This window comes from Phalacrocorax aristotelis, chromosome 11 (assembly GCF_949628215.1).
Source record: "Phalacrocorax aristotelis chromosome 11, bGulAri2.1, whole genome shotgun sequence".
Taxonomy (NCBI): Eukaryota; Metazoa; Chordata; class Aves; order Suliformes; family Phalacrocoracidae; genus Phalacrocorax; species Phalacrocorax aristotelis.
Genome location: NC_134286.1, coordinates 11,681,418 through 11,705,460, shown reverse-complemented (window position 1 = coordinate 11,705,460; position 24,043 = coordinate 11,681,418). Strand labels below are relative to the sequence as shown.

General features: G+C 41.0%; 1 protein-coding gene across 4 annotated transcripts in view; it reads right to left on the bottom strand.

Moving 5' to 3' along the window:
* The window catches only part of TAF1 (TATA-box binding protein associated factor 1), a 35,430-nt gene that overhangs the window by 5,589 nt on the left and 5,798 nt on the right, over positions 1-24,043 (bottom strand). For 3 of the 4 annotated variants that reach the window (XM_075106927.1, XM_075106926.1, XM_075106929.1), the window contains exons 7-35: positions 23,494-23,712; positions 23,107-23,308; positions 21,754-21,870; positions 21,182-21,349; positions 19,452-19,579; positions 19,238-19,345; positions 17,164-17,337; positions 16,887-17,060; positions 16,698-16,802; positions 15,101-15,301; positions 14,086-14,227; positions 13,175-13,305; positions 12,538-12,618; positions 11,975-12,124; positions 11,694-11,813; positions 11,339-11,514; positions 10,352-10,593; positions 8,865-9,078; positions 8,435-8,600; positions 8,055-8,266; positions 7,701-7,809; positions 7,396-7,494; positions 6,490-6,667; positions 4,415-4,482; positions 3,913-4,035; positions 2,782-2,874; positions 2,622-2,706; positions 2,036-2,103; positions 1,839-1,955 (exon numbers count right to left, since the gene is read on the bottom strand). In XM_075106927.1, the coding sequence (XP_074963028.1) occupies positions 1,839-1,955; positions 2,036-2,103; positions 2,622-2,706; positions 2,782-2,874; positions 3,913-4,035; positions 4,415-4,482; positions 6,490-6,667; positions 7,396-7,494; positions 7,701-7,809; positions 8,055-8,266; positions 8,435-8,600; positions 8,865-9,078; positions 10,352-10,593; positions 11,339-11,514; positions 11,694-11,813; positions 11,975-12,124; positions 12,538-12,618; positions 13,175-13,305; positions 14,086-14,227; positions 15,101-15,301; positions 16,698-16,802; positions 16,887-17,060; positions 17,164-17,337; positions 19,238-19,345; positions 19,452-19,579; positions 21,182-21,349; positions 21,754-21,870; positions 23,107-23,308; positions 23,494-23,712 (4,170 nt within the window). Of the gene's footprint in view, positions 1-1,665; positions 1,800-1,838; positions 1,956-2,035; positions 2,104-2,621; positions 2,707-2,781; positions 2,875-3,912; positions 4,036-4,414; positions 4,483-6,489; positions 6,668-7,395; positions 7,495-7,700; positions 7,810-8,054; positions 8,267-8,434; positions 8,601-8,864; positions 9,079-10,351; positions 10,594-11,338; positions 11,515-11,693; positions 11,814-11,974; positions 12,125-12,537; positions 12,619-13,174; positions 13,306-14,085; positions 14,228-15,100; positions 15,302-16,697; positions 16,803-16,886; positions 17,061-17,163; positions 17,338-19,237; positions 19,346-19,451; positions 19,580-21,181; positions 21,350-21,753; positions 21,871-23,106; positions 23,309-23,493; positions 23,713-24,043 lie in introns of those variants that run through there. The other variant, XM_075106928.1, reaches the window with a different exon arrangement.

Genomic DNA, 24,043 nt, shown 5'->3' with positions numbered 1-24,043 from the left:
CAACTGCATTTGAAATAGAGGGAACTAAAGCCAAGTAACCATCACTAGACCTGCCATCTGTGACAAGTTTGGGAGTGTGGAAAGTGGGAGTGTACCTCCAGCCAAAAAGCAGAGGGAAAGGGTGGCATTCAGATGACAAATTGAAGAGAGATGCTCAGGAAGATCCCTCCTTTAGCAAGTCAGAGATGGAGCAGACAACTAATAGGCAGTTCACTGCTCAGGCCTCTTTTCCTTTCTCCTGATCACCAGCTTGGAAGAAATCTGAACAGGTAATACTGCTCTTGGAAAGGAAACCATCAGATAGAGAAGACTGATATTTTTGTCCCTCGTTCTCTGAGGTACTGGGATCATCTTTGATTCCACCTAATATTCCTTGAAATGTGTTAATAGATAGTTTCAACAACTAATCTCCAAAGAATCCCTTGCAGCCTGACCCTTCCCATTGCCAGGAAGGTCTTTTTCTGTGATACTCAGTTTTAGTATTCCCACCCCATTGAATTCAATCATCATTCCTAGCAAGTGCTTTCTAAATTCCTAAAATGCTACATTTGGTTTGGGGTTTTTTTTTGTGGGAGAGATGGATGGAGGATGTTTAAATATTGCCCCAAAATTGTTTGTAGCCTTCTGTCCTGGCTCCAGCCATATAATCTTTGTATACCTATTGCCTAAACAAAGGTTAAACTAATTTCTCTCTTAAAAATAATCTTTATAAATATTTTTGTTCCTGAACTTCAAGCCCCTCTTTTCTGCTCTGACTTTACTAAAATTAAATGCAACTTTCCAGATGTAATCACATCATACTTGCACAGAATAGAAAAATTATTGGTCTATAATTGGGATGAACAACTGCAAAGAAAGCTTTACTCTGTCTTCCTACAGTGGGTATACAACATTGGAATTTTGGTCATTCAGTTGTTAGCAGAGAGATCTTTCCCCAGGCTTATGAACTTCAACAGTTTTTCCAAATAAGCAAAAGCACATCTCAGACACTAGGATGACATTCCCTGAACCCCTTACCTAATTTATTTTAAAAAATTTCAAAGGCAGTTTTGTTTTTCAGGAATGAACTTGTCATTCCTGGTGAAAGTTTTTACCAATGTTTTTAAAAACAACCAAACCGCCTGAGGCAAGGAGCAGCATTTAAAAAAAAAGTCTAAACAGCTTATAAAACTTTGCCAAATTGTAAACACTGTTTGTCATACAGTCTCCAGTATAAATTATGCTTCCAACTTGGTCTATAATACATACAATATAACTGACACACACAATTGTCTGCTATAAAATGATAATGAAGAGTAAAAAAAAAATGTTATTTCCATTAGAACCAAAATAAAGAAATGTAAAGAATCCCACCAAAGAATGCAGAGGAGTTGTACTTCGCTGACCATATTAGGCAGTTTATTTGCTCATAGCAATAAGCCACCAAACAGCTCTCTGGCTTCTCAGTACGACCGTATTGATGTTTTTTCCTCATGTTCTCCTTACCTTTTCACTGCTTGCCTTCTCAGGGTTTCTAACTTCTACACTTGCACAGTCTTTGAATTTCCAACCAACATCCAGTTGTACCTGACTGTACACAGCTCATCTTGAGACCAGTTTTGCAAGTTGCTTGGGAAATTACCTTTTTTGTCTTTGGTATCTCACTCTCTGAAGCATCATAACCACTTCTCATACTTATCCTTTAAAAATAGCTGTTAGCACACCATCCAACTAGATACTCTACTAAAAGACAAACTGCAGGCAGATGGAGAAGAGTAAACAAAGAGGCACCTCTAGATCAAACATCGAGGAGATTGAATCTAAAACAGAGGAAGTGAAAATTTTGGTTGGTCACTTGCCTGTGGAGTGTAAGGACCAGGAGTCATAGGATCAAGACTTTCCAGATCTGCCTCCTCTAGTGCTGCTTCCTTAGCAGTAGAAATGTCTCTCTCAAGTTGAGTCAGGTGCTCATCATACTAAGACAAAGAAGCTTGCTAAGGTTGCAGAACAGAAAATTCAAACATACAAAAATATTACAGTAGAGTTGTCCACATACCTCAGCTAAAGTTTGATAACAGATGTTTACAATCTCCTGGGCTGTTTTTGTGTACTGACTGTCCGGCCCTGTAGTAAGAAATAAATCTCTTTATCCATTCTGGCATTTGCTCAGTTCCAGCCGCTGAGACAGAAAGACTGGTTTTGGTTACACAGCTTTTAGACACAGGTGCCTAAATCCCCACACCTTCTGATCTAAGGAGAAATAACGAAGTGGGGTTCACATTCACCTAACAAAGAGCAGTCAGTTTGTTCCAGCATTAAAAATATGATTTAGGAGATAGGAAGGTTGTACCCTGTCAATCTCAAGGAAATTCCCAGAAACAAATCACTGAAGCAGAGACGTGTACTGAACAAGTAGAAAGCGCTCCCAAAATGTAACTACCCCATTCTGCACGAGATGGTAAATAAAGCACCATGTGCAGTAAAAACATCACTGTTCAAGCATCTCTCTTCTCAGCAGGAAAGTAAAGCAACAATAAAGCACATGATTCACAGCTTCAGGCTTTGACAGCACTACAGAACGGGTGCCCAGTTGTATTCATTTAAGTACAGAAGGCAGCTGAAGCTTGATTTTCACCACCTACCATTATACTTAATGCTGTTGGCAAGAATGAGGTTAACATCATCCAGGAAAGTCTCTCTGTTCTGGTATTTGTGCTTGGAGATATTCTGGAAGAGATTGTCACCCAGTAAGTAATCAAGTCTAAATATCTCTCATGTGGCTGCTCAGTTCAAGCTACACACCTTGCGGATAGTCTCCAGGTCCATTGGATTAGCAATCACCTTGTAATAATCAGGAACAAACTTTTTGTTAACTGGATGATGAAATGGCCATGACTGAAGGAAAGAAAACAGACAAGTTTAGAAAGCTTCTGTGTAGAATTTTTTGCAGTTTGAGCTACAAATTACATAAAGAAAGTCTCCAGAACTGATTGACATTCAAAATGCATGGGAAGTATTTATCGCAAGGCATCTTGAATCCAATCATTTAGCTTCAGGAGGGACACAGACAAAAGATCTACCAGTTGGATTTTTAACTAGGCCTGCTGATACCTGTTTGACAGCAAGAACATGTAATACAAAATAATAACCATACAAATGACTTTCCTATTTAATAGCACTATTTGTTCCACAAAGTAACTGCAGTGTACAGCAAGAACACTCATTGCTTGTACAATAAACAATGTAAACCTAGGTTGGATCTCACAATGGGAGCTATACAGAAGAACGCTAAAATCAGAAATGAAAACTTGTTGACAACAGAAAATGGAACCAACAGTTTTAAAGAGGACAGGCATTAAGCCCTCTCTCATTCAGCCTAACCACTACAGACTCCTGTTCCTTACTCCGTTATACACAATACACATTAGTGACGAGTAATACTGGAGTCTATCTGTGCAGTTTTATTTGATAAGCTTAAAATTTTTTTGTAATACGAACTAGTACCACCACTGAGTAAACCTTCAAACAGAAATCAGCTTGTGTTCCGTTTGCACCTGAAAACTGTACCTTTGCAGAGTGCTTCAAGATCTACCAAAGCAAGTGCTATAAGCAGCAGGAGAAGAATATGTTTTATAATGACCATGCTTAATGAAGATCAGTGACTTCATACTACTGGGAGGTTGTCACAGGCACTATCAAGTAGTGAAAGCAGCAGGGAAAAAAGCTGGAACCCAGCCTTCACTTCTGGACCTTTGCTCCAGTGAAGGAGGTGAGTGTAGGTGTGCCTGTGCCAGTCAGAAAATCACAGGCCAGCTCCCTGACAGAGAACACTTCTTATTTGCAGTGCACTAACAACCACAATGTACATTTATAGCCACAGGACTATAATCAGCACATTTTGCACATCACACACACTCTACTCAAGCTACATACATCTGGAACTGCCATCATCTTTTGAGTGACAATGTTATCCAAAATGAAGGAAAAGGCCACTTGATCGTCATCATCCAGGAGGGGATTAATTGCTTTTTCTAATCGAGCGAGTTTATCTTCCTTCTGCAATGAAAGTAAGTAATATCAGTGGCTGACCCTAGATTAATAATTGTTAATATCCAGATACTCTGTCCCAAAGAGACTCCCATTCACCTTTTTATGAAGACACTTGTAAATAAGGGGGGAAATAGCCTAGATATAAGCCTACATACAAGATAAAGTAACTAGAGTAACAAACAAGCATCTCTTTTATGATAATGTGAACTCTTTAAAATTGTAAAAATTCAAATACACCCCAGAATAGGGGGAGGAGTTCCCTTATTCTTCTACTGTCCTTAAAAACCTGTGTTCTGCTTATTCATGTCCTCTATCCTCAAACTCCTCCACCACCCCGACCATCCGTCCCTCTCCACTCTGATCACAACTCATTCACAAAACTTGCCTCTTTTAGCTTTTCATCACACAGGTCCAGCATGGACTGAGATATCTGTGTCAGTGAGTGCTTTGGCCCTGCAAACACACAGCAAGTACAGTGAGATACTCCAGCCTGATTAAAAAAGCCAATTATGTCACAGTATGAATTAATCTTTACTCCTAAAGCATCACTGATTATATTTCTAGCACAGTTGGGAGTATATCCTCAAGTATATTCTCAATACACACAATTACTAAAGTTTAGTATGGATTTTATCTGAGAAAAGATTATTTGTAGCAAATATTCACACTTCTGGTATAAATTCTGTTAAGGTTTGGAAACTCTATGGGAAAGCAGCTGTGCCTATAAAAGACTGTCCTCTAAGCCCTCCAGCTTTGCCAAACTTTCAGAGTCATGAAATTGCTGTTTCCTTCACTAAATCCAGTCACTGAAGCAGAACTGCTAAGGAAGGCAAGATGGACATTTAAGAAATATTCAGAAAACTTCAGCTTTAAATAATTTCATCATTCCTTAGACATGGAAACAAGTATTTGCAACAGAACTATGAAAAAAACCACCTAATTTATTAGGATAAAACAGGGACTTAGCTGTCAGAATAATAAAGGAAGTAGTAAAGGCACAAAACTAGTGCTGTCAGTGTCTCCCCCAGTGCTGCAGCACAGCCCAGAGAAACTCAGTGCAGCTGGGAGGTTTTTTTAATCTGACAAATGAATACATTTTGGGCAAAGACCTTTCTATCGGTGGTCAGAATAGAGCCAACCTATAGTTGTTCAATGAATCAGCACTTTTCCCCAGAAGATGCATACTCTGCTGCAGAATCTCTGCTTTTTGGTTTTCTAAACTAGCTTTCTGACCTTCCCAAATGCAGAAAAATTTATTGCAACTAAGAACGAATATATGCAAAATCATTACAGTAAACTCTACTCAGAGCTGCAAGCTCCAAGGCAATGGCTTCAACAGGTGTGAACTATTCCTATTTGTATTGAAAGATTCATTCACTAAAGCATAAGCTGATCGTGAGCCAGCACTGTGACCTTGCGGCCAACGGTATCGTGGGGTGCATTAAAAGGAGTGTTGCCAGCAGGGTGAGGGAGGTTATCCTCCCTCTCTGCTCTGCCCTAGTGAGACCACATCTAGAGTGCTGTGTCCAGTTCTGGGCTCCCCAGTTCAAGGGAATTACTGGACAGAGTCCAGAAGATAGCTACAAAGATGATCAGGGACTGAAGCTCCTCTCTTACGAGGAAAGACGGAGACACCTGGGTTTCTTTAGCCTGAAGAAGAGAAGACTGAGGGGGTGATCTTACCAATGCTTATAAATATCTGAAGGGTGGATGTCAAGAGGATGGGACCAGACTCTTCTCAGTGGTGCCCAACAAGAGGACATGGGGCAATGGGCACGAACTGGAACACAGGAAGTTCCACCTCAATATGAGGAAAAACTTTACTGTGACGGTGACAGAGCAGTGGCACAGGCTGCCCAGAGAGGCTGTGGGGTCCCTTCCCTGGAGACATTCAAACCCTGCCTGGATGTGGCCCTGTGCCCCATGCTCTGGGTGTGCCTGCTCATGCAGGGGGGTTGGACAAGATGATCTCCAGAGGTCCCTTCCAACCCCTACCACTCTGTAATAATATTGAGAAAATAAGTTAACGAATATCTCCCCACTATTCCATGTCTGAAAGCAAAAAAGATGGACACTCATAATGTCTTCTACTGAGAACAATGTTTTGCTTAGCTCACCCTATATGAAGGGGATATGCAGTACTTTCCTTCTGTGCAGTTTGACTTAATACATGCACCAGTGACTTCAGTCACTGATAGGTCCGTAACTGAACTTACTACATCACAGTCATCATGTAGTTATTGTTAAATGCTAGGGTCCACTTCTTTCTTAGTTATGAATTAGCTCATTAACATTAATATAGTCTTTAAGGTATATCTTGAAAAACATGTTTATTGTTTCCATCTGAAAGTGAGTTTTTTCTGCTTTTCTGTTGCTTTCATTATTTCTAAAAGATCCACAACTCATATATGTACAACATATTAGCAGAAACACAGTTTCCCTGCGTTGTTCATAGCCTACCATTGTATGTTGCACTGTTCTTAACAATTAGTTCCAAATGTTCTCTGAACTCTTCTCGGGATGGGTACTGCCGCTTACGAACATTTTCACGCAGGGTCTGTAAATCCATGGGCCGAGTAATAATCTTATAATAATCTTTGACAACTTTTGGATTTACAGGTGTATGAAAGGGGTATGTCTGAGGGTGAAAAGAAAAAAAAAAAAGAATGCTTATTAACACAGTACTAGCACAGCTAATCTCAGTTTAACCTCCACAGTTGAATAGGCACTAATGTATAAAACCTTTACACAATCAGTTCCTTAACTGCACCAGGGAGAACATTATAAGCTCAGTCCCACAGTGGCTATCACCTTCTTCTACAAAATGTTCTTTAATACCATTATAAGAAGAAAAATCGCGCAAAGAGTTATCAGATGTTATTTTGGGTTATGCAGCACAAAAGTCAAGAAACTGAACTTTAAATTCTCATTTCAACTCACATCTTTCATTTAATCTTTTGATTTGGCAAGTTTCTGGTAAAACACAGTCAGAAAGAGCAAAGTACACAATTTTCTCCAGCCCCACATATATAAAAGTATTCCACGTTGCTACATCAAGTGTTATGCATCTTTTACTGGTTTGGGGGGGGACGGTGGTGAATCACATCCCAGGCTTTGAGTATTTATCCATACAGAATTATTCAACATTATTTTCTGATATGGATGTTTTCATCTCAAAAAGATTCTAAGCTGAGATAACTTATGAAATAATGCACAGCAACTGTTTGCAGGGTTGGGGGCGGGGGGGAAGGGGTGGTGAACCATTCATCTGAGAAAAGCATAGCCTAATTTGGTGTCTACAACACATAACCTACTTCAACCACATCGCTTAAGACACAGGTTTTTGGTCTCATAGCTTAAACTTACATTAGGAAGATCCCTTATGTCATTGATGATGCCCTCCAAGATGGATGACAGTGTCACCATGGGATCTGTTCGCCGTCGGTGGATAGATTTATGAGGACGCTAAAGAAATCAGAGGCAGAAAAATTAAGGCAGTTCCAAGATGTAAAATATTTACCCACTGAAATCCTAGGCAATTTAGTTTATTAATTTACTGGGCATGTATCTGTGTTGCATGTAGAGGATGCATGGGTGTAGTAAAGAAACTGGCCAGTTGGTACAAACAGAAAGAGAGATACTGCAATCAGCTCAATAACACCTTCACTCACATTCAGATAATCACAGTGAACGGTTGTCCCTACTCGCCGCTTCTTCTTTGGAGGCAGCTGCTGTTTAGGAAACTTCAGGACCAGTGATTTCCTGCGAACTTCATCCGCACTAGGTTAAAACAAAAAAGCATAATACTTTCTCCAACCCTTTTATGAATCAAGACCATTTGTCCCCCAGTATTGGCTCTGGTCCCAGCTGCCATAATACCAAATACACAATCAAAATACTGTAGCAATAGTCTATGTAAAGCCCTGTCACTTCATTCCTGTGATTAATATACATATGAGTATTCTGCGCTAAGCTCTAAATTGTTTCTTCTTACTACCCATCAGTATCTCTGCTTGTTCCCTTACCTCTCAATCAGTTGCTTTCCCAGGACAATTTTTGTCCCTTCTACTTTGATAAGTTCTTCATTATCATTATGAATGACTGTCTTTTCCAGCTCTTCCTCCTGCTCCTCTGTCATTGCAACAGGATTAGAAGGTGGGGCATTTGTTTGGTAGTAAAGAGGGCAGAATTTATTAGTCCTCATATGGCCAATTGCACCACATGCTCCACATTTTAGCTGCAAAGATGTAAGAAAGATGACAGGTCACAATTCATATACAGGCTCCTAGTTCAGAGGCAAAGTATCATTAAAATCCTCTAATCAGACCTTTAGTACCTCACTAGAACAGAAAACTTCTCCAATACCCAAGACCTGTTAGCATGCTTTATATATGGATATGCTTACTTTCAAGTCTGGACGCTCTTTCATTTTCTTGGGCTTCTTCTCTGGAGGGCCCTTGAGTTTCTCTTTTTCTTGGTTCCGTTTTAAACGCCGTAATTGTTCCTGGATCCTGCGCCGCTCCTTCCGCATTTCCTCACGGTGCTGTTCGTCAAACAGAGCAAACTTTCGTCTGGTGGGGGGTGGGCAGGAAGGGAAACCCAAAACAAGACACACAAGGTTTTCATCTTAGTTGATGATTTACCAGGTACTCTTCTGCCAGGTCAATCACTGCACAAAATTCATAATATCCCCCAAATGGACAGCCATTAAATCAATCTTTCTCTACACAATTACAGTGGTGGGCTTCTACACTCAATTCTACACTTCTTCATACTGCCAACAGAAGGAAATAGTCTACAGGCAAAGTCAAAAAAAAAAGTCATATAGGTCTTACATGAACTCTTCATCCTTGGTAGTCCGTATTCGGCAGTAGGCATCAATAACAGCAGGCTTCCGAACTGTCTCGCACCTCACATATTCTTTCCCATCCTCATCTCTAAACGTGCGATAGATTTTGAGGCGGCGGCCAGTGGCAGAGGAGTTAAGGCTAGTTACAGAGGCAGTGTCGTCATCTTTGTGAGAGTTTGCTGAGGCTCCTGAAGCTGATGCTACAAGAGAGTGTTTTATTTACTTTTAATTTCTTTCACACTGTAGAATCATTATTGTTTAAATACTGCAGATAATTTTGGCTTAAAACTTCCAAGACACAAATTCAGGGAAACCTAAGCAATAGAAGTCTTTCCCTTCCTTGTTCATGTTCTCTTACCATGACACATAGCAATCTGAAACAAAGGTAAGGTACTGAATTATCCACATGGATTATAAAGCCAGAGAGAACAGCTACAGTCAAAAAAGACCCACAGGTACCCAAGGGCAGCGTGTAAGGCAACTGCAGCATGGCCCTGGAGATTGCTTATAGTTGCAGTGGTTTTGATCACAGGTGCGGAGATCTGGCAGAAAATGAAGGTCAGCAATTCTCCAGTTCTCCAACCAGTGTGCTAGCCTTGTCTCATGTGACCACAGAATCTTTCCAGCACCATCATTAATTTTGGTTGAGTGATTTTGTTCAAAATAACACTGGGTATCTTTTCATAAGGCAACAATCATCAGCAAATCTGCCACGTATCCCTTACTAAATTATTCCAGTAATTATTTAATTAGTGATCTATTCCCAATTAGGTTTCCAAGAGCAACAATAATGTTGACCCAGATGCAGCAGAGCTCAACTTTGCTCATACACATGCAACAAGTAACAGTGGCCATAAGCACGTTCATACAGACAGAAGTTCATTCACAGGTCAAACACTTTTACCTGCCAGTCAGGGACCTGTCAAGTTCTCTGTTGGAATGCACTTAAAATAAATACATCTCCAGGAGATCCAAACCTGGCAGCTGCCCAATTACCTCCCAAACACACTTGTACAGCACACAGTATAACAGACACTACTATCAGCCTACATGTTGTGCCTATCTGTTTCACGTACATAGCTGTGTTTACACATAAGATCCAATCAGAGTACCATAAGCTGGTTGCAGAAACTATTTGTACACACGTCTTGAGAAAAGTACTCAAAAACAAGTGCCCCCCACCCCCAAGAAAAAGGTAAATTTAACCAGCAAGCAGCAGTGAATATTTAAAGAAATACCAGAGTAAGTTTATAGTTCCAAATAAACAAAGCTATGGGGCAAAGAAAACACTTTAAATGCATTTTCAGCTGTAACTGCTCAGGAGAAGGAAGAAGCCCCAGCTAAACATGTCTATACATTCTCCCTCTAAGGCATCCACACTCTCTTCTGAGAGGCCAGATCAGCACACTTAGCAGCCTGACACAAAGTTCTGCATCCCTTTCTAGGCACATTCAGGTGGTTGCAGTTACTTACACAGCGCTTTTTTGTCTCTCCTGTCCTTTTTGCCCCTCTCTTTGTCATTGCCACTGTCTTCTCCCAGAAGCATCCTTTGCAATTCCTTTCGTTCCTGCTCTTCTCTTTCCCGAGAGAGCTGAGAACTAGTTTTCTTGTTCTGTAACATATTCTCAATATTCTTTCCCATCTCTTCAAAGTCACTGTCTTCAGCTGAGCTACTATCTGTGTCTGTTGACAATATCTCAGTGGACTCCAAAACCCTGAAACAGGAGGCACCTTGAAAGCCTGTTAGTGTGTCGTCCTCACCTCCCACTACCCACAAAAAAAAAAAAAATCAGCCTGTTACCTTCCCAGAAATACAAAGGTAAAAATGACTCATAAGTTTGAAAATTAATGTTGCAAATCACTGCGATAAGCATAGGCATAATATATTCCCTACTCAGTCCTCCTGAAACCCCATGACCAAAAAAATCAATTGTTCCAAGCCAATCTTCTCCAACAAGTTGATCTCTTCATAATCAACAGTACTATATTCCCTCCCCACTCTCAGGTCTTGGGCCAGAACAAGGAATAATGCATGAATTCTACTGGCAGTTGCAAACAATAGGACATAGAATTGGTAGCTGCTACCTAAGAGAGAGATGGCAAACTGCTGTTAGTGGAACAAACAAAAAGGGAAATAAAAAGATAAAAAAAAGAAGAAAGGAAGTAGGGTGGTGAACTACTGATCTGGGAACAGTGGAACATCTCATGCCATTTTATGTGGCAGACTATGCAACTCATTCTACCTTTCCAAAAGGTCTATGACAGGAAGACACTACGGCTAACCCGTAAGTTTCTATTAACGGCCAAAGATCTCTTTCCCAGTGCTGTATTTTGTGGGCCAAACTAGCTGAATCAACATCTATACCACTACTTATCAGAGAGCCCCACGCATACATAGTTCTGGACTTAAGGTGGGGACAGGGTGGGGTTCAAGGCTGTAAACATCAGATAAGAACTTACTTATTTTGTAAATCAAAGATGCGCTGACACTCTTCTTTATATCTCTCCTGATGTTCTGCTACAGAAAACCGAGATCCACGTGCAAATTTGCTCATAGGACCTTCCCCTGAACGAGCCTGCTCTGTAGACATCGTACGTACCACATCAATCACTTCCCACCGAGACAGCTTCTTTATCTGGAAAGACGAAGACAGACTAGAAAAAATTTCAGAGACATACAACTGAGGTAGCTGACTGTGGATTTCAACTGCTTTCCACACAAGGTCAGAGTAGAAATGTATACGTCCTTTCCACCATCAGCTGCTGAATCTATTAGTGAAGACAACTCTGTAATGTGCTCCAGGTTCATGCTCACCTCCTCTTCAGGAACTCCAAATTTACGCAGAAGCTGTTTGGCATTTTTGAGAGAAAGGCGGCGGAGATCAGCATCTGTCCCAGTCACTGTCTTTTTCACTGGCTGAGGTTCTTTATCATCCTGTTCAGAGGAAGATGCAGCCTCTTAATGTCATCACATAATAGTCTTTCTTAGGCTCATCATCTGATATTTTCTCTTCCTGATGCCCCATATTTACTCCATTTCTCCCACATAACTTCCCAGTTATTGCTCCTTGTTCAATCCATCCTTGGGAACTATACCTTCTGCTGAGTTGGTTTGTTTGGAATCTTCACATAAGAAAATCCTTCACCACAACCAGTAGGATCTGCCACACCAGTCACTTCTAGAAGGCACTTGCCCTTCATAGCAGCAATGAAAGCTCGTGTGGTGTTCCATGGAGCTGTGCGCACCTGCCAGCAAGAAGAGAAACATGCCCTCACAATCCTGCTACCATCAACGAGAATTCCAAGCTTTTCATTTTGGATTCTTCCAATCAACTGAGAACTTTTCAACTGACAGGAAAAGGGTGAATTCTACGTCTTGATCCTTCAGCTGCCCTGAAGAAACCTCAATGAAGAGCCAAAGTGCTAGATAACTCACAAAAAGCATTTAAGGGAAAAAAACTAATCCTGAAAGGAACTGGCAAGACAGATCCCCAAACACAAGTATAAGCTTGGCAGCAGAGTTCCCAGGAAAGTTGCAAGAATATTTGATCTACTGAATCCTACTTTAAATAAGTCCTTTAAATATAAAGACCTTTTTTCTCTCCTGCCATGCAGATTTATATATTAGCGTGCATGCTTGTGCATCGCTCTGACAATACCTCATCATCAATCTTCATTTGGAAATCCTCTTCATTCTCCTCTTCTGGTGCAAAGAAGGATTTCTCCCCATAACCTGCATCCTGCAGAGAAATATTAGGAAAAAATGAGGACCTAAAGTCTTAAAAAGGTTACTGGAGAAAGAACTAGAAGTATGTTATCAATCTCCTGCGGAGACCTGTCATGCTGAACAACCACACATCCACAGATAGTTGTTTGCAAGATTCACTGTGACCCACAGTATCACAGATGTCAAACTGCCCAGTATTTTGACAAACTCCATAACTAAATACTGCACTTGACTTTAAAAAAAGTCTCGCTCTCAGTCACATACTGGTTACCTTCTGCTGCAGAGCTGCAGGCAGAAACATAAGCCCTTTCTCACACCTTCCCTTTGCTACCTTTGAGCATATCTAACTCAATATCTAAATAATACATAGTAACAATATAAAGTCTTTCTCTTTAAAAACTTAACTCCCTTTTCACACAGCAGAAAACTTAGCAAGTTGCCCAGTAGTCAGGGGCCTAATTTGCCCACTTTATAGTAAAACTAGCTTTAGGCAGAAGGTGTTACCTAGCCTCGCCCTTCACAGAACTACTTGTCAGTAACTCGCCTTATAGCCTACAGGGAGCATTTACCTTCAGTCGCTGCTCAGCGGCAATCATGCTGTAATAAGCACAGCACTGTTCTGGGGATACCATTGCTCTGATCTCTTCCTCCGTTGGCAATCTGAAATCTGGCTTTAAAACCCACCAATTTGAGTCCATGCCTGAAAAATGCACAGATCAAACACTGAGTAGTTTCCCCACAAATATTGGTTGCCATCATAATCCTAACCGTATTTCAAGATTTGGTACCATGCAGCAATGCTGGAAAAGGGAGCAAGTATGACGAATCTGTGACACTTAGGCCACCAAAAGTGATAGTTTTTTCATTCTGCATTTGTCTAAATCAACGCCCGCTAACTGAGCACCTGTTATATCAGCAAACTCTTCATGCATTCATGCTCATTCAATGTATAAACTACATTCCAAAAGCATTTAATCCACCTTTCACCTCCTCATCTCAAACTACTTTTCCTCGTGGCCAGCCTAAAAAGCTTTGTATTACCACCAGTTTATCATTCCACATATACAAAAATCAGCACTCAGGCTCTCGGAGCACTATTAGACTCATGAAGACGGGACAAGCTTCTACCCGCATGTATTTGCTTGCAAAACACAACACAGCCATACACAAAGGGAAGGGAATGTGTTGATGTTATACATTGTTACTTTACAAGTAAATCATTGCCCAAAGAGTTATAAAAATATTATTTTAAAAAAATCCAAACTGTAGTCATTTCTCACCAAGAAGTACACCTGTGCCAAAAGAAAGTGCACATTTATAAAATTTGGAATAAAAAAAACCCTATCAGATTACATTTCAGTTCTTCAAATAGATGTTTTCAAAAATGGTTTATCTGGAACACACGTTGCCTCCTACTGCTCTGTTTGAAACTCCAAGAAGAGCTACAAATGGCCGACCACCACATAAAATCTTTAAATACCTGTGCGTTTGAAATCAGCACAAAGCTTTAGCCGCTTTCGAATGCTACTCTCTGAGTGTGAGGGAAAGGCCTTCTTGATATCCTCCATTCGAATTCTCCGAGGACGGTCTCTGCTCTTCCAGAAAAGACGATAAATAAAAACCTACAAAACAAGACTCATCTGTGACGTCTGAAGAAAGAATAAACCTGCAAAGACAGTATAAACAATGCTGTTTCTAGTGACTACTTCAGACTTTGTACTTAAAACCCATTGTTTCTTATAAATTTACTTAGTATATTTTTCCAAGCCACATGTCTGTTTCAGGTTCAGCTATTTTTAAGAATGACAGGCAGAAAACATATTTGTCTAGCTGTCCAGCTTTGATACAAAAACTTGAACTCTAGGAACAGCAGGGATTTTCCTGCTCTGCAAGGACCTCTTGAGTTATAATTTTGAATTAAACTGACAGTAAATTACTAGAAATTTTCTCCAAAAATCTAAATTTGGGGATATTCATTTGAATGGTCACTGACAGTCCCAAAGCTTAGCTGCCTCAAGATCTAGGAAATGAACAAAGACCTATGAAGCAACTCTAATTCTGTGCTATGTAATAGGTCTGTGACAAGATCCCTTAATTGCATCTTAGTGAAACCCATGTAACTGTCATTTTATACAGCATAACCACTTCAAAGTTCATTCCAATTTCTTCAGTTTCCTACACTTTTATATAATCTTGTAACCTTTTATTTTGGCAAATAAAAAGCCTCTATCATATACTTATCATACAGGATGCAGGTAAACAGAAGCAGCATGCTATAAGTCATTGGTTAAATGACAACCAAAATGGACTATATGGTCAACATCCAACTCTTGCAGTGCTCTCACCTCACAACAGCAGCAATAGCAACAACAAAAATAAAAGAGCCATAGCAGGTCAATGAGCTTCTCAAACCAAGGCTGTCCACAAGGCCCGTGCCTGTAACGTGGGCCTTCTCCAAAGAACACTCAGATCCCAAACTGCCTCTTATCACATACCTGCAGAAAATCTCTGATATGGGTGTTAGCTCGTTTAGAGTTGGGACCAGGTACTTCATAAAGCGGGCACTCCTGACCAACTACAAAAATATCCACTAATTCTCGAACATAATAGCCTTGTCGTGTCCGGATAATCAGGAAATCTGTTTCAGGCATCTTATGTAGATAGATAGGGGCCCGGAAAAGGTTGTTTTCAAATGCCTAATAAGAGAAACAAATCAAAGTTTGAAAGTCAGGTTTTGATGACATTTTCTGGAACTCAGTCTACAAAAAAGATCTTAAAAAAAAAGAACAAGTCATTCCAATGGTACACCATCGTTTGTATCGCAATATATGTAGATGTGCAGCCAGAACATTCCTTGCTTATGCAGAGAACAACCAAGCATGAAGCACAAAAGCATTAGAAAACCTAAACAAATACAGAAAGATTTTGAAGGGCTCTTTGGACTGACCTTCAAGGAGGTACTTTAAAAAGGTACAGAAAGAACACATATGCAGAACACTACAACCACAGAAACCAGCCCAGGACACACATACACAGAGTCCGGGAATGGGAGAAGGCAACAGAAGCAAGGACTGAAGACTTTGCTTAGGGAAGGACATTATAAGAACCTAACCGGAAAAGCAGAGAGCAGCACAGATCAGCATTTAAATATAAGAAAGTTTAAACTAGCACCAAGGAGACACTAGACCGAGTGGAACTGGACAGACCATCCTCTTCTATAAAGGGTTTTCTCCAAGCATAGGGCTTCCACAAGCCTTACAGACTGCTACTCTCCCACACTACCCTCACCCACACTGCAAAGCTTTCCCTGAGATGGCCCTGTCCTCGCTCCAAGCTTTCCAGAAGTCCTGTTTTATCCATGATGAAGTCCTCTTAGGTTTGAACAATTAGCTTTGTCAGTTCTGTGATGAATATTGAGTATCACCCTTCACCATACTTTTTTCCTGTGGTACAGCATAGACAGAATTATTGCTACAGCAGGACCAGCTAGCATTAACTGAAAGATGTATTTTTATATTTATCACTGATTCGGTAACCAGGTGGTCCTTACATCATTCTTAATTCCTCTCCCCATCTCAACTGTATGTATTTCACCGACAGAGAAAGGCTCACAAAAGGACAGGTCTACACACCGGACTAGTAACTGGCATCCATCAGACAACTAGCAGTGCAATTCTCAGAAAGTACACATAAGGTTTTGCTCACACATCCTGGACCATGATAAATCCAAGTTTTATATCCCCTCCAACATGTATTTACTGAGCTCCCCAATATTCAATCAGCTTTGGCCTTCCATTCAGTCCTCTCTAGCAGTATTTCTAATGCCATTACAAAGCGAAGCAGCGAAGATTCACTTCCTGCAATTCCTATCATTCCTACAACAATTTAAAAAAAACATACAACAGAGATATTTTTTAATAAAGCCAAGAGCTGAATTAATATCAGTAAACAAAGATACTTAAACTGGAAATAAAACTGAATTGGTTTTTTTGTAAGTTGAGCGTTATTTGTGATTCAATAAACAGGGCATGAAACATACTGCCTATTACTCCATGTTCAAATTTTCTGTCTTCTTATGCTTGCTTTTCTCACCTGCAGTAACTGGCCCGGATGCAGAGAACCCAGGAACGGAGAAGTGTGACAATAAACAGTCTCTCCGTATTTACAGTCTGGAGCTCCCGGATCTTTGCCAGGTTTCTGCAACATGCAATGGAGGTGCAATTAGCACTAAGTGAGAGGCAGAACAAAATCATTGTCCAACAGCAAAACGTGCATACTCACCCTTTTGTAGTAATTTTTAATCTTCGTTGCCATGCCAACCTGCATCATTAAAGGAGCATTTTCCTCACTGTATTCAGCGAGGATGAGATCTCCATCCTTGCCAGTTAGGTCCTGTGGTGTGCGCATGAAGAACATTTCACCCCCACCAGAAGCCTGACGCTCCTGCTCTCTCATCTGTGCCAGTGAAAAGACAGTGTTTGGAAAACAGCACATCAAACAGATGTGCTGTGCAAACGGAGCCACAGCAGACATGAGATACAGAAAAAAATAACTGTACCTTGGCTTTCTTTTTTATGTGCTTCAGCAGAGGTTGCACAGCATGAGGCCCTGGTTGGGACAAGGCACCAAAAGAGTATTTCTTCAGGGGAGGCCGATGAAATTGTCGGAGCTTCATAGGACCCATATGGGTGGGAAAGAATGGCTGGCGAAGTTCCACTGCTGGGATAGAGTGCTAACACAGGAACAAAATGTGTGTTAAGAATGACATGCACCATCTCAAAACCAAGATCATACTCCTATCCTGCTAACCTTTATAAAACAGAACATAGTAATAATTTGTAGTCTGCTAGCAGTAATACTAGTGCATTGACATCAACTTGTTATCATACATGTTGCATTTTGACAGAAAGTGCTTAGGTCCATATCAGACCTATATATGTCAGATCTTTCCTTTCTGTACAGAGACGACTTTAATTTTACTAATTCCATATGGTACCCAGTGAGAAGGTTTTTTTATTAACTAGGAGCATGCAAGGCATTGCCCCTGTACTCAGCACTGGTGAGGCCGCACCTTGAATACTGTGTTCAGTTTTAGGCCCCTCACTACAAGAAGAACGAGTTGCCGGAGCACGTCCAGAGAAGGGCAATGAACCTGGTGAAGGATCTGGAGAGCAAGTCTTAGGAGAGGTTGAGAGAACTGGGGTCGTTTAGCCTGCAGAAGAGGAGGCTGAGAGGAGACCTTATCGCTCTCTACAACTACCTGAAAGGAGGCTGTAGTGAGGTGGGCGTTGGTCTCTTCTTCCAAATTACTAGCAATAGGACGAGAAGAAATGGCCTCAAGCTGCGTTAGGGGAGGTTTAGTTTGGATATTAGGAAAAATTTCTTCACTGAAAGAGTGGTCAGGCATTGGAACAGGCTGCTCAGAGAGGTGGTGGAGTCACCATCCCTGGAAGTGTTCAAAAAACATGTAGACATGGCACTTCAGGGCATGGTTTAGGAGGTCTGGGGATGTTGGGTTGATGGTTGGACTTGATGATCCTAAAGGTCTTTTCCAGCCTTAATAATTCTGATTCTATGAAAGCCATTATCCGTATCAGTGGAAGAGAAGAACATTTGGAATTACATACATTTTTCCCGTTACTGAAGAGGCTGGAATCAGATGAGATTTTAGAATAGATCACTGAATACCAAAATGAAGGAGGAAAAATATATCACCTCTTCACCTAGGGCTACTGAGCAGTAGTTCAAATTCATCATTATCTGAATTATTTTTATAACATACAGATCAAAACACACTCTAGTAGCAGAAGTACAGCCTCACCTGTTGACTGACTGCACCACTTTCCCCCCTCCCACTACTGTGTCAGAAAGAGTACTGCAGAAAAAGACACCAAACAAAAGCATGGTAAGTATGATACAGCAAGATCTGGCACCTAAACGTCAGTTTGATGGGGAAATCAAGAAAAGTTAGTTCAAACTGCTTTCTAATAATTTTAAGTAAATTACATTAAAAGTCACAGAATCGTAGGGGTTGGAAGGGACCTCTGGAGATCGTCTTGTCCAATCCCCTGCTTGAGCAGGCACACCCAGAGCAGGGGCACAGGAACGCGTCCAGGCAGGTTTTTGAATGTCTTCAGGGAAGGGACTCCACAGCCTCCCTGGGCAGCCTGTGCCCCTGCTCTGTCGCCCTCACAGGAAAGAAGTTTTTCCTCATATTCAGGTGGAACTTCCTGTGTTCCAACTTGAGCCCATTGCCCCTTGTCCTGTCATTGGGCACTATTGAAAAGAGCCTAGTCCCATCATCCTGACACCCACCCTTTAGATATTTATAGGTATTTATGAAATCCCCCCATCAGACTTCTCTTCTCCAGGCTAAACAAACCCAAGTCTCTCAGCCTTTCCTCATATGGGAGATGCTCCAGTCCCCTGATCATCTTCGTAGCTCTCCACTGGACTTGCTCAAGGAGTTCCACATCCTTCTTAAACTCGGGGTTCTCTCTCATGAACACTTATCTGACCTGCTGTAATCTGAATTCTGTTTTTCTACAAATCCTAAATCATACTCTCGGCTAGCAACCTCCTACCAAGCCACTGTCTCTCTCTCACTCTACAGCCAACACTACTGTGACTACCTGAATGATGTTGCCTCCAAAGGTTCCTCGAAGTCCCTGCTGTTTGGGGTAGTAAAACTCATCATTGGAGAGGTTCCAGGGATCCTTCACCTCTGGCTGAGACATGTTCTTATTCAATTTTAAACACAGAGAGAGAGGTGTTAAAAAAAAAAATTTTAAAAATCCCTCCTTCCATGTCATTCCCAACCTGCAAGGTGCTAAAGCTTACGCTGACCTGCTGTGGTTCTTCCTTGATGACACCTGTTTTTCCCAACAGGATTCGACTCTTCTTTAGTGAAGATTCTTTCTTGTTCTCCTTGGATGGAGAGTTCGAAGTCATTTCTTCCTTTTCATCAGGAATTTCTAAAAACACAAGCAATCACACTGTAGGACACTTGTCCTAGGGTTCCCTTTTCAGCACCACAATTTCCTGCTGAGCTGCAGCTTGTAGACCTTTTAGCCCTTTTGTTCGGTTTCAGGGGTGACTGACCTCCTATGCTGCTCCCCCTTTTCCTCAATACCAATTAATATGACACAAGCTCAAACAACACAGAAAAGCTCTGTGCTTAAATCTACTTTATCTTCTTCAGCAGTGAACAGATTTGAGTGGGAGATTGAAATAGATTTGAGGGTGACTGTGGGGATTGCTTGGGGTACCCACTGCTCAACACAAAATTTACTAAAAATCTAATCAATGAAAGTACAAGAAATATCATCTGTTCTGCCAAAGCTATTCTAGAGTTGACAGTAAAGGCAACAGGAGTGCCAATATGGTTTCCCAACTACATGTATTAATAATCCTTTTCTTCCCCATATACATACAACACTAAAGTGAGTCTGAATCCAAAGATAATATGGACCGAACCCGAAAAGGATTCCTGAAAAATTCCAGGAAAGTAGTATGAATTCTAAAAATTACCAATTTGTGAAGCATGGATTCTCCAATTAAGATTTTCACACAAGAAGCAGGACCTAGTGACATGGACTTGGTAAATGCTATATCAACTTCATGCAAAGAACTCATGTCACTCTATATAAAAAAAATAAGAATGGGTTCATATTTGTCACTATTTATATAAACATCTGCAATTTTGTGGAATATTTCAGACTTGGAAAGGAAATACTGTGAGTGTTTGTCTTTAACCAAGCTCAAATTAAGAGTGACTTTCAAGGTTGCTGGCTAATACCAAAACATTCCAATCAATATACAGAGAAATTCTTAGAACTGACCCACTTTACTGAGGAAGGAAATGCAATCCTGGCCATATAAAAGCGCAGCAAGATATGCCTATCCTTAAATTACACAAAGCTGCTTGATGATTACCAACACGCGCATCTAAGAGAAAGTGGTGATTTAAGTGGTCCAAATAAGATAAAAATCTCTCCAGCTTGTAGCAATATAAGCAGGGAGTACATTCAAAACAAACTCCAGGAATACTGAGTAAGTTTGTAGCAACAACAAAAGTGCTGACAGGTATTACACAAAGTTGCTGCTCCCATGTGCCATTGCCATAGCCTGAAAGAGGCTTAAGGAACTGCTTTTTCAGGCTTTGAATACAAGCCATATTGAGAATGGCATGGAGTAGTTTGCAGTTTACTCCTCTACCTTCCCTCTTCAAACCAACATGCATGCAAGTAAAATTAAGACAGTCGCTTCCAAAACACACCAAGAGTCAGATTAATTATGTTAAATTTAAATTTCAGGGCATTAATTTTTACTCTCCTGTTAACTGCTTTGAACTTGGGAGCTGAATATACATACCACACCATTACAGTTATTAGCATTACTTTCTTCTGCTTAGGCCTTTGAATACTTGCAAATTATCTTCAAAAGCCAGAACAAAGGCAGGCCGTAAGTATTGCCCCAGTCCATTTATCTCCATTACAGTGTGACTATAAATCCCTGCTTCCATTTTCACTTGTCTTTTCCCACTTGAGTCAAATTTCTGGATACCATAAACATACCTAGAATTATGTTTTCATCATTTGGATCAAGTGTTAAGACAGGGGGATTCAAGTAGGTTTCCATTGCCTGATCATCCCAGATGATATTGTCTTCCCAACGGCCATATACCAACTCTTCATTATCAATTGGGAAAATGGAGTACCAGGGCTTGTCTTCATCCAGGGAAACTGCAACAATCATAAGGTATAATCCTTAAGGGCTTTATACACTACCTTGTAAGAAAACCATTTCAGAGCTCATCCCCAGATCTTATTCCCTCAGCCTTCCCCACCTTTCAGGGCTTTTTGAGTCAGGACCTCTGAAATGCAAAAGAAAACTCATCTCAGAAGCAAAGAGGAAGCAGAGACCCAAGTCTCAGCTTTACCAATGCTTAGATATTTTGCTTCACTGAAACACAGAGAGCCTCCAAGAATGAAACAGGGCCTCTAACAGGTTTTAGAACAAAAAAGTATCCCTTTTATCTACACCCTGTTGCCAAAAAAGGACCATGGTATTACACAGAAAACAAGTCCATACAGAAACATGTGTCACATGCACGTATTCATAGGCCAAAGACCAACATCCTCATTACCTTGCTGTTCGGGGACCTGCTTTTCTTTGCCCTTTGCTATACCTAGGACTCCTGCTACATTTGTTTTCTGTGCTAGTGGAAGCGGTGGATTAAGCAAAGAGCCACTGCGGTTCAAACCTGGAGAAACGGAAAATAAAAGTAAGGTTAGCTTGAGTGGGAGTGTTAGGGGGCATTGCATTGCCTTAAATCAGAACTTGGGGGTTGCATGGAGAGCAATTTCAAGCCTGAACCAGATGGGCTTACCACTGATATCACAAAGACTGTCATGTGCCATTAGTACAGGTAAGACTTACAAAAACATGTTCACCCACAGCTTACTGCTGGAGTCTGCAGCCTCTTCAAAGTTATGTTTGGTTTGCTTTGCATATGCTGCATGACAATGCATAAGGTGCATTTCTATATGGCCTTTAGAAAAGTGAGAGGCCTTGAGCAGGCAGTTGCCATTGACAGAACAGTTGGCTTGGCCTCCAGCAGCTTCCTGTCTTATGTCAAACTGTCACAGAAAAAAGGATGGCCAAGCAGACCTCAAGTAATCGTTCTGCCGAGGCAGCTTCTCCCAGGGCAGACCAACTCACGTACGCTCCCATGTCACTAAAGTTAGTGCTTCTGGAAGGCATAAGACCTAACACGTGTGAACAGACCAACCATGTTTAACATGTTACTGTAGCTTTTAACGGGGCTCAAACAGAGCAAGTCCAGGCCTGGATAGCTCAGGCACAACTGTGCTGAAATGGAAATTGTTATAAAAAGCTACCCCCAATTCACCTACCCAACTCCTCAGAGTGTCTTGTACTCACAGCTGAACAGTAAAGGATTGACACTAGCACCCAATAAAGATCTGACATTCCCATTAGTCTTCCCTTGTACAAGCAGGATAAGATATAACAGAGATGATTAACATTCATTCTACATAAGCTATTTAAATTTAAAATGCATCTGTGTCTAAGAGAAGTCTGAGGCTTGTAAGAATTGTTACCTCCTATCTACAAAAACAGAGAAACTTCAAAAGACTTTTACACAGTTCTTCCAATTTAAAAAAAAACATATAAAGAAAATGCCATTGGCCTATGAACAGCAGACATCCCAAGTGTAGCATTGCTTGATACCAGTGTAGATGGATCTAGCATCTGGTAAGCCACACAGAGAGAAGAAAGCCAGAGTTGGTATTTTCTTTAACAGAAGGGACCCGCTTTGTTTTTAGAAAGAAAGTAAGAGTCAGAATTTTGAGTGGAGCTGTGATTTTGCCAAAAAACATTTCCTGACAGGAAGAATTATGTTCTGTATTTGAGATGATAGCAAGCAATGAGTCAGCTCAACTACAGCAAGTACAATTCATATCAGTCCATTGATTACCTTGTTGGGCATTGTAGGCAGTGGCATTTCTAGTCATGCTGGATGGCAGCCAGCCAGCCAAACTTGCCCGCTGTGTCTTAGTCCCTTTGTGCTTGACATCTTCTCCATTCCAGATAACATCATCCTCCCATTGGAGCTGTGTCACCATAAGGAAGTGCTCATCAGCTAGCAGGTCATCCTTCTCATCCATCAACGCTGCATCCTGGAAAGAAAGAATAGTTGCTTGAAGACCTGCATTGACTTTAAATTTTCCTTCTTTAGTTTGAAAGTAAAAAGCCTCATTTTACATGGTGCAACCATCCACTGGCCCATCACCGAGCTTTCATTGTGCACTAATCCCCAGTACCACACACATCTGTACACCCTTCCCCACAGTTCCCCTCTCACCCCTTCATCAGTGCGTTCTTTAACCTCCTGCTCCTTCTTCTCTTTCAGCTTGAAACCATAATCAAATCCGCTGCCATCTTCAGGGATCCCCAGCATATCATACCAGAGCTGTGCTGGGCCATAGCGCCATTCTGCCACTTTAGGCTTTGTGTCTGTCACTTTGTCTATATCACCAGCTGACTGGGAAAATTTTGATTCCACGGGTGCCATCATGGTAATCTGAAGCACAGCGAAGGACAGAATGGTTACACTGATGGTCTATCCAAGTGTCAGTAAGAGGTTTCTTTCTTTCAAGTTTCCCAGCTTATTCTTGCAGGAGAAAAGTATTTCTAAGAAGTGCTTTTCCATACTTACTAGCTGCCTTAAGAATGCTCTGCAATTAGACTTCCAAGAATACAGAGACGACTTCTTGATACAAAGAGGATAAGCTCTCATATTGATTGTGTACCATGGATGCAGCCTTCTCAGTAAGAAGCAATCACCTGAAGTCACTGACTAGTATCTGGAGAAGACCTTCTGCGTAGCTGGAATAAAAGCCAACCCTATCCTC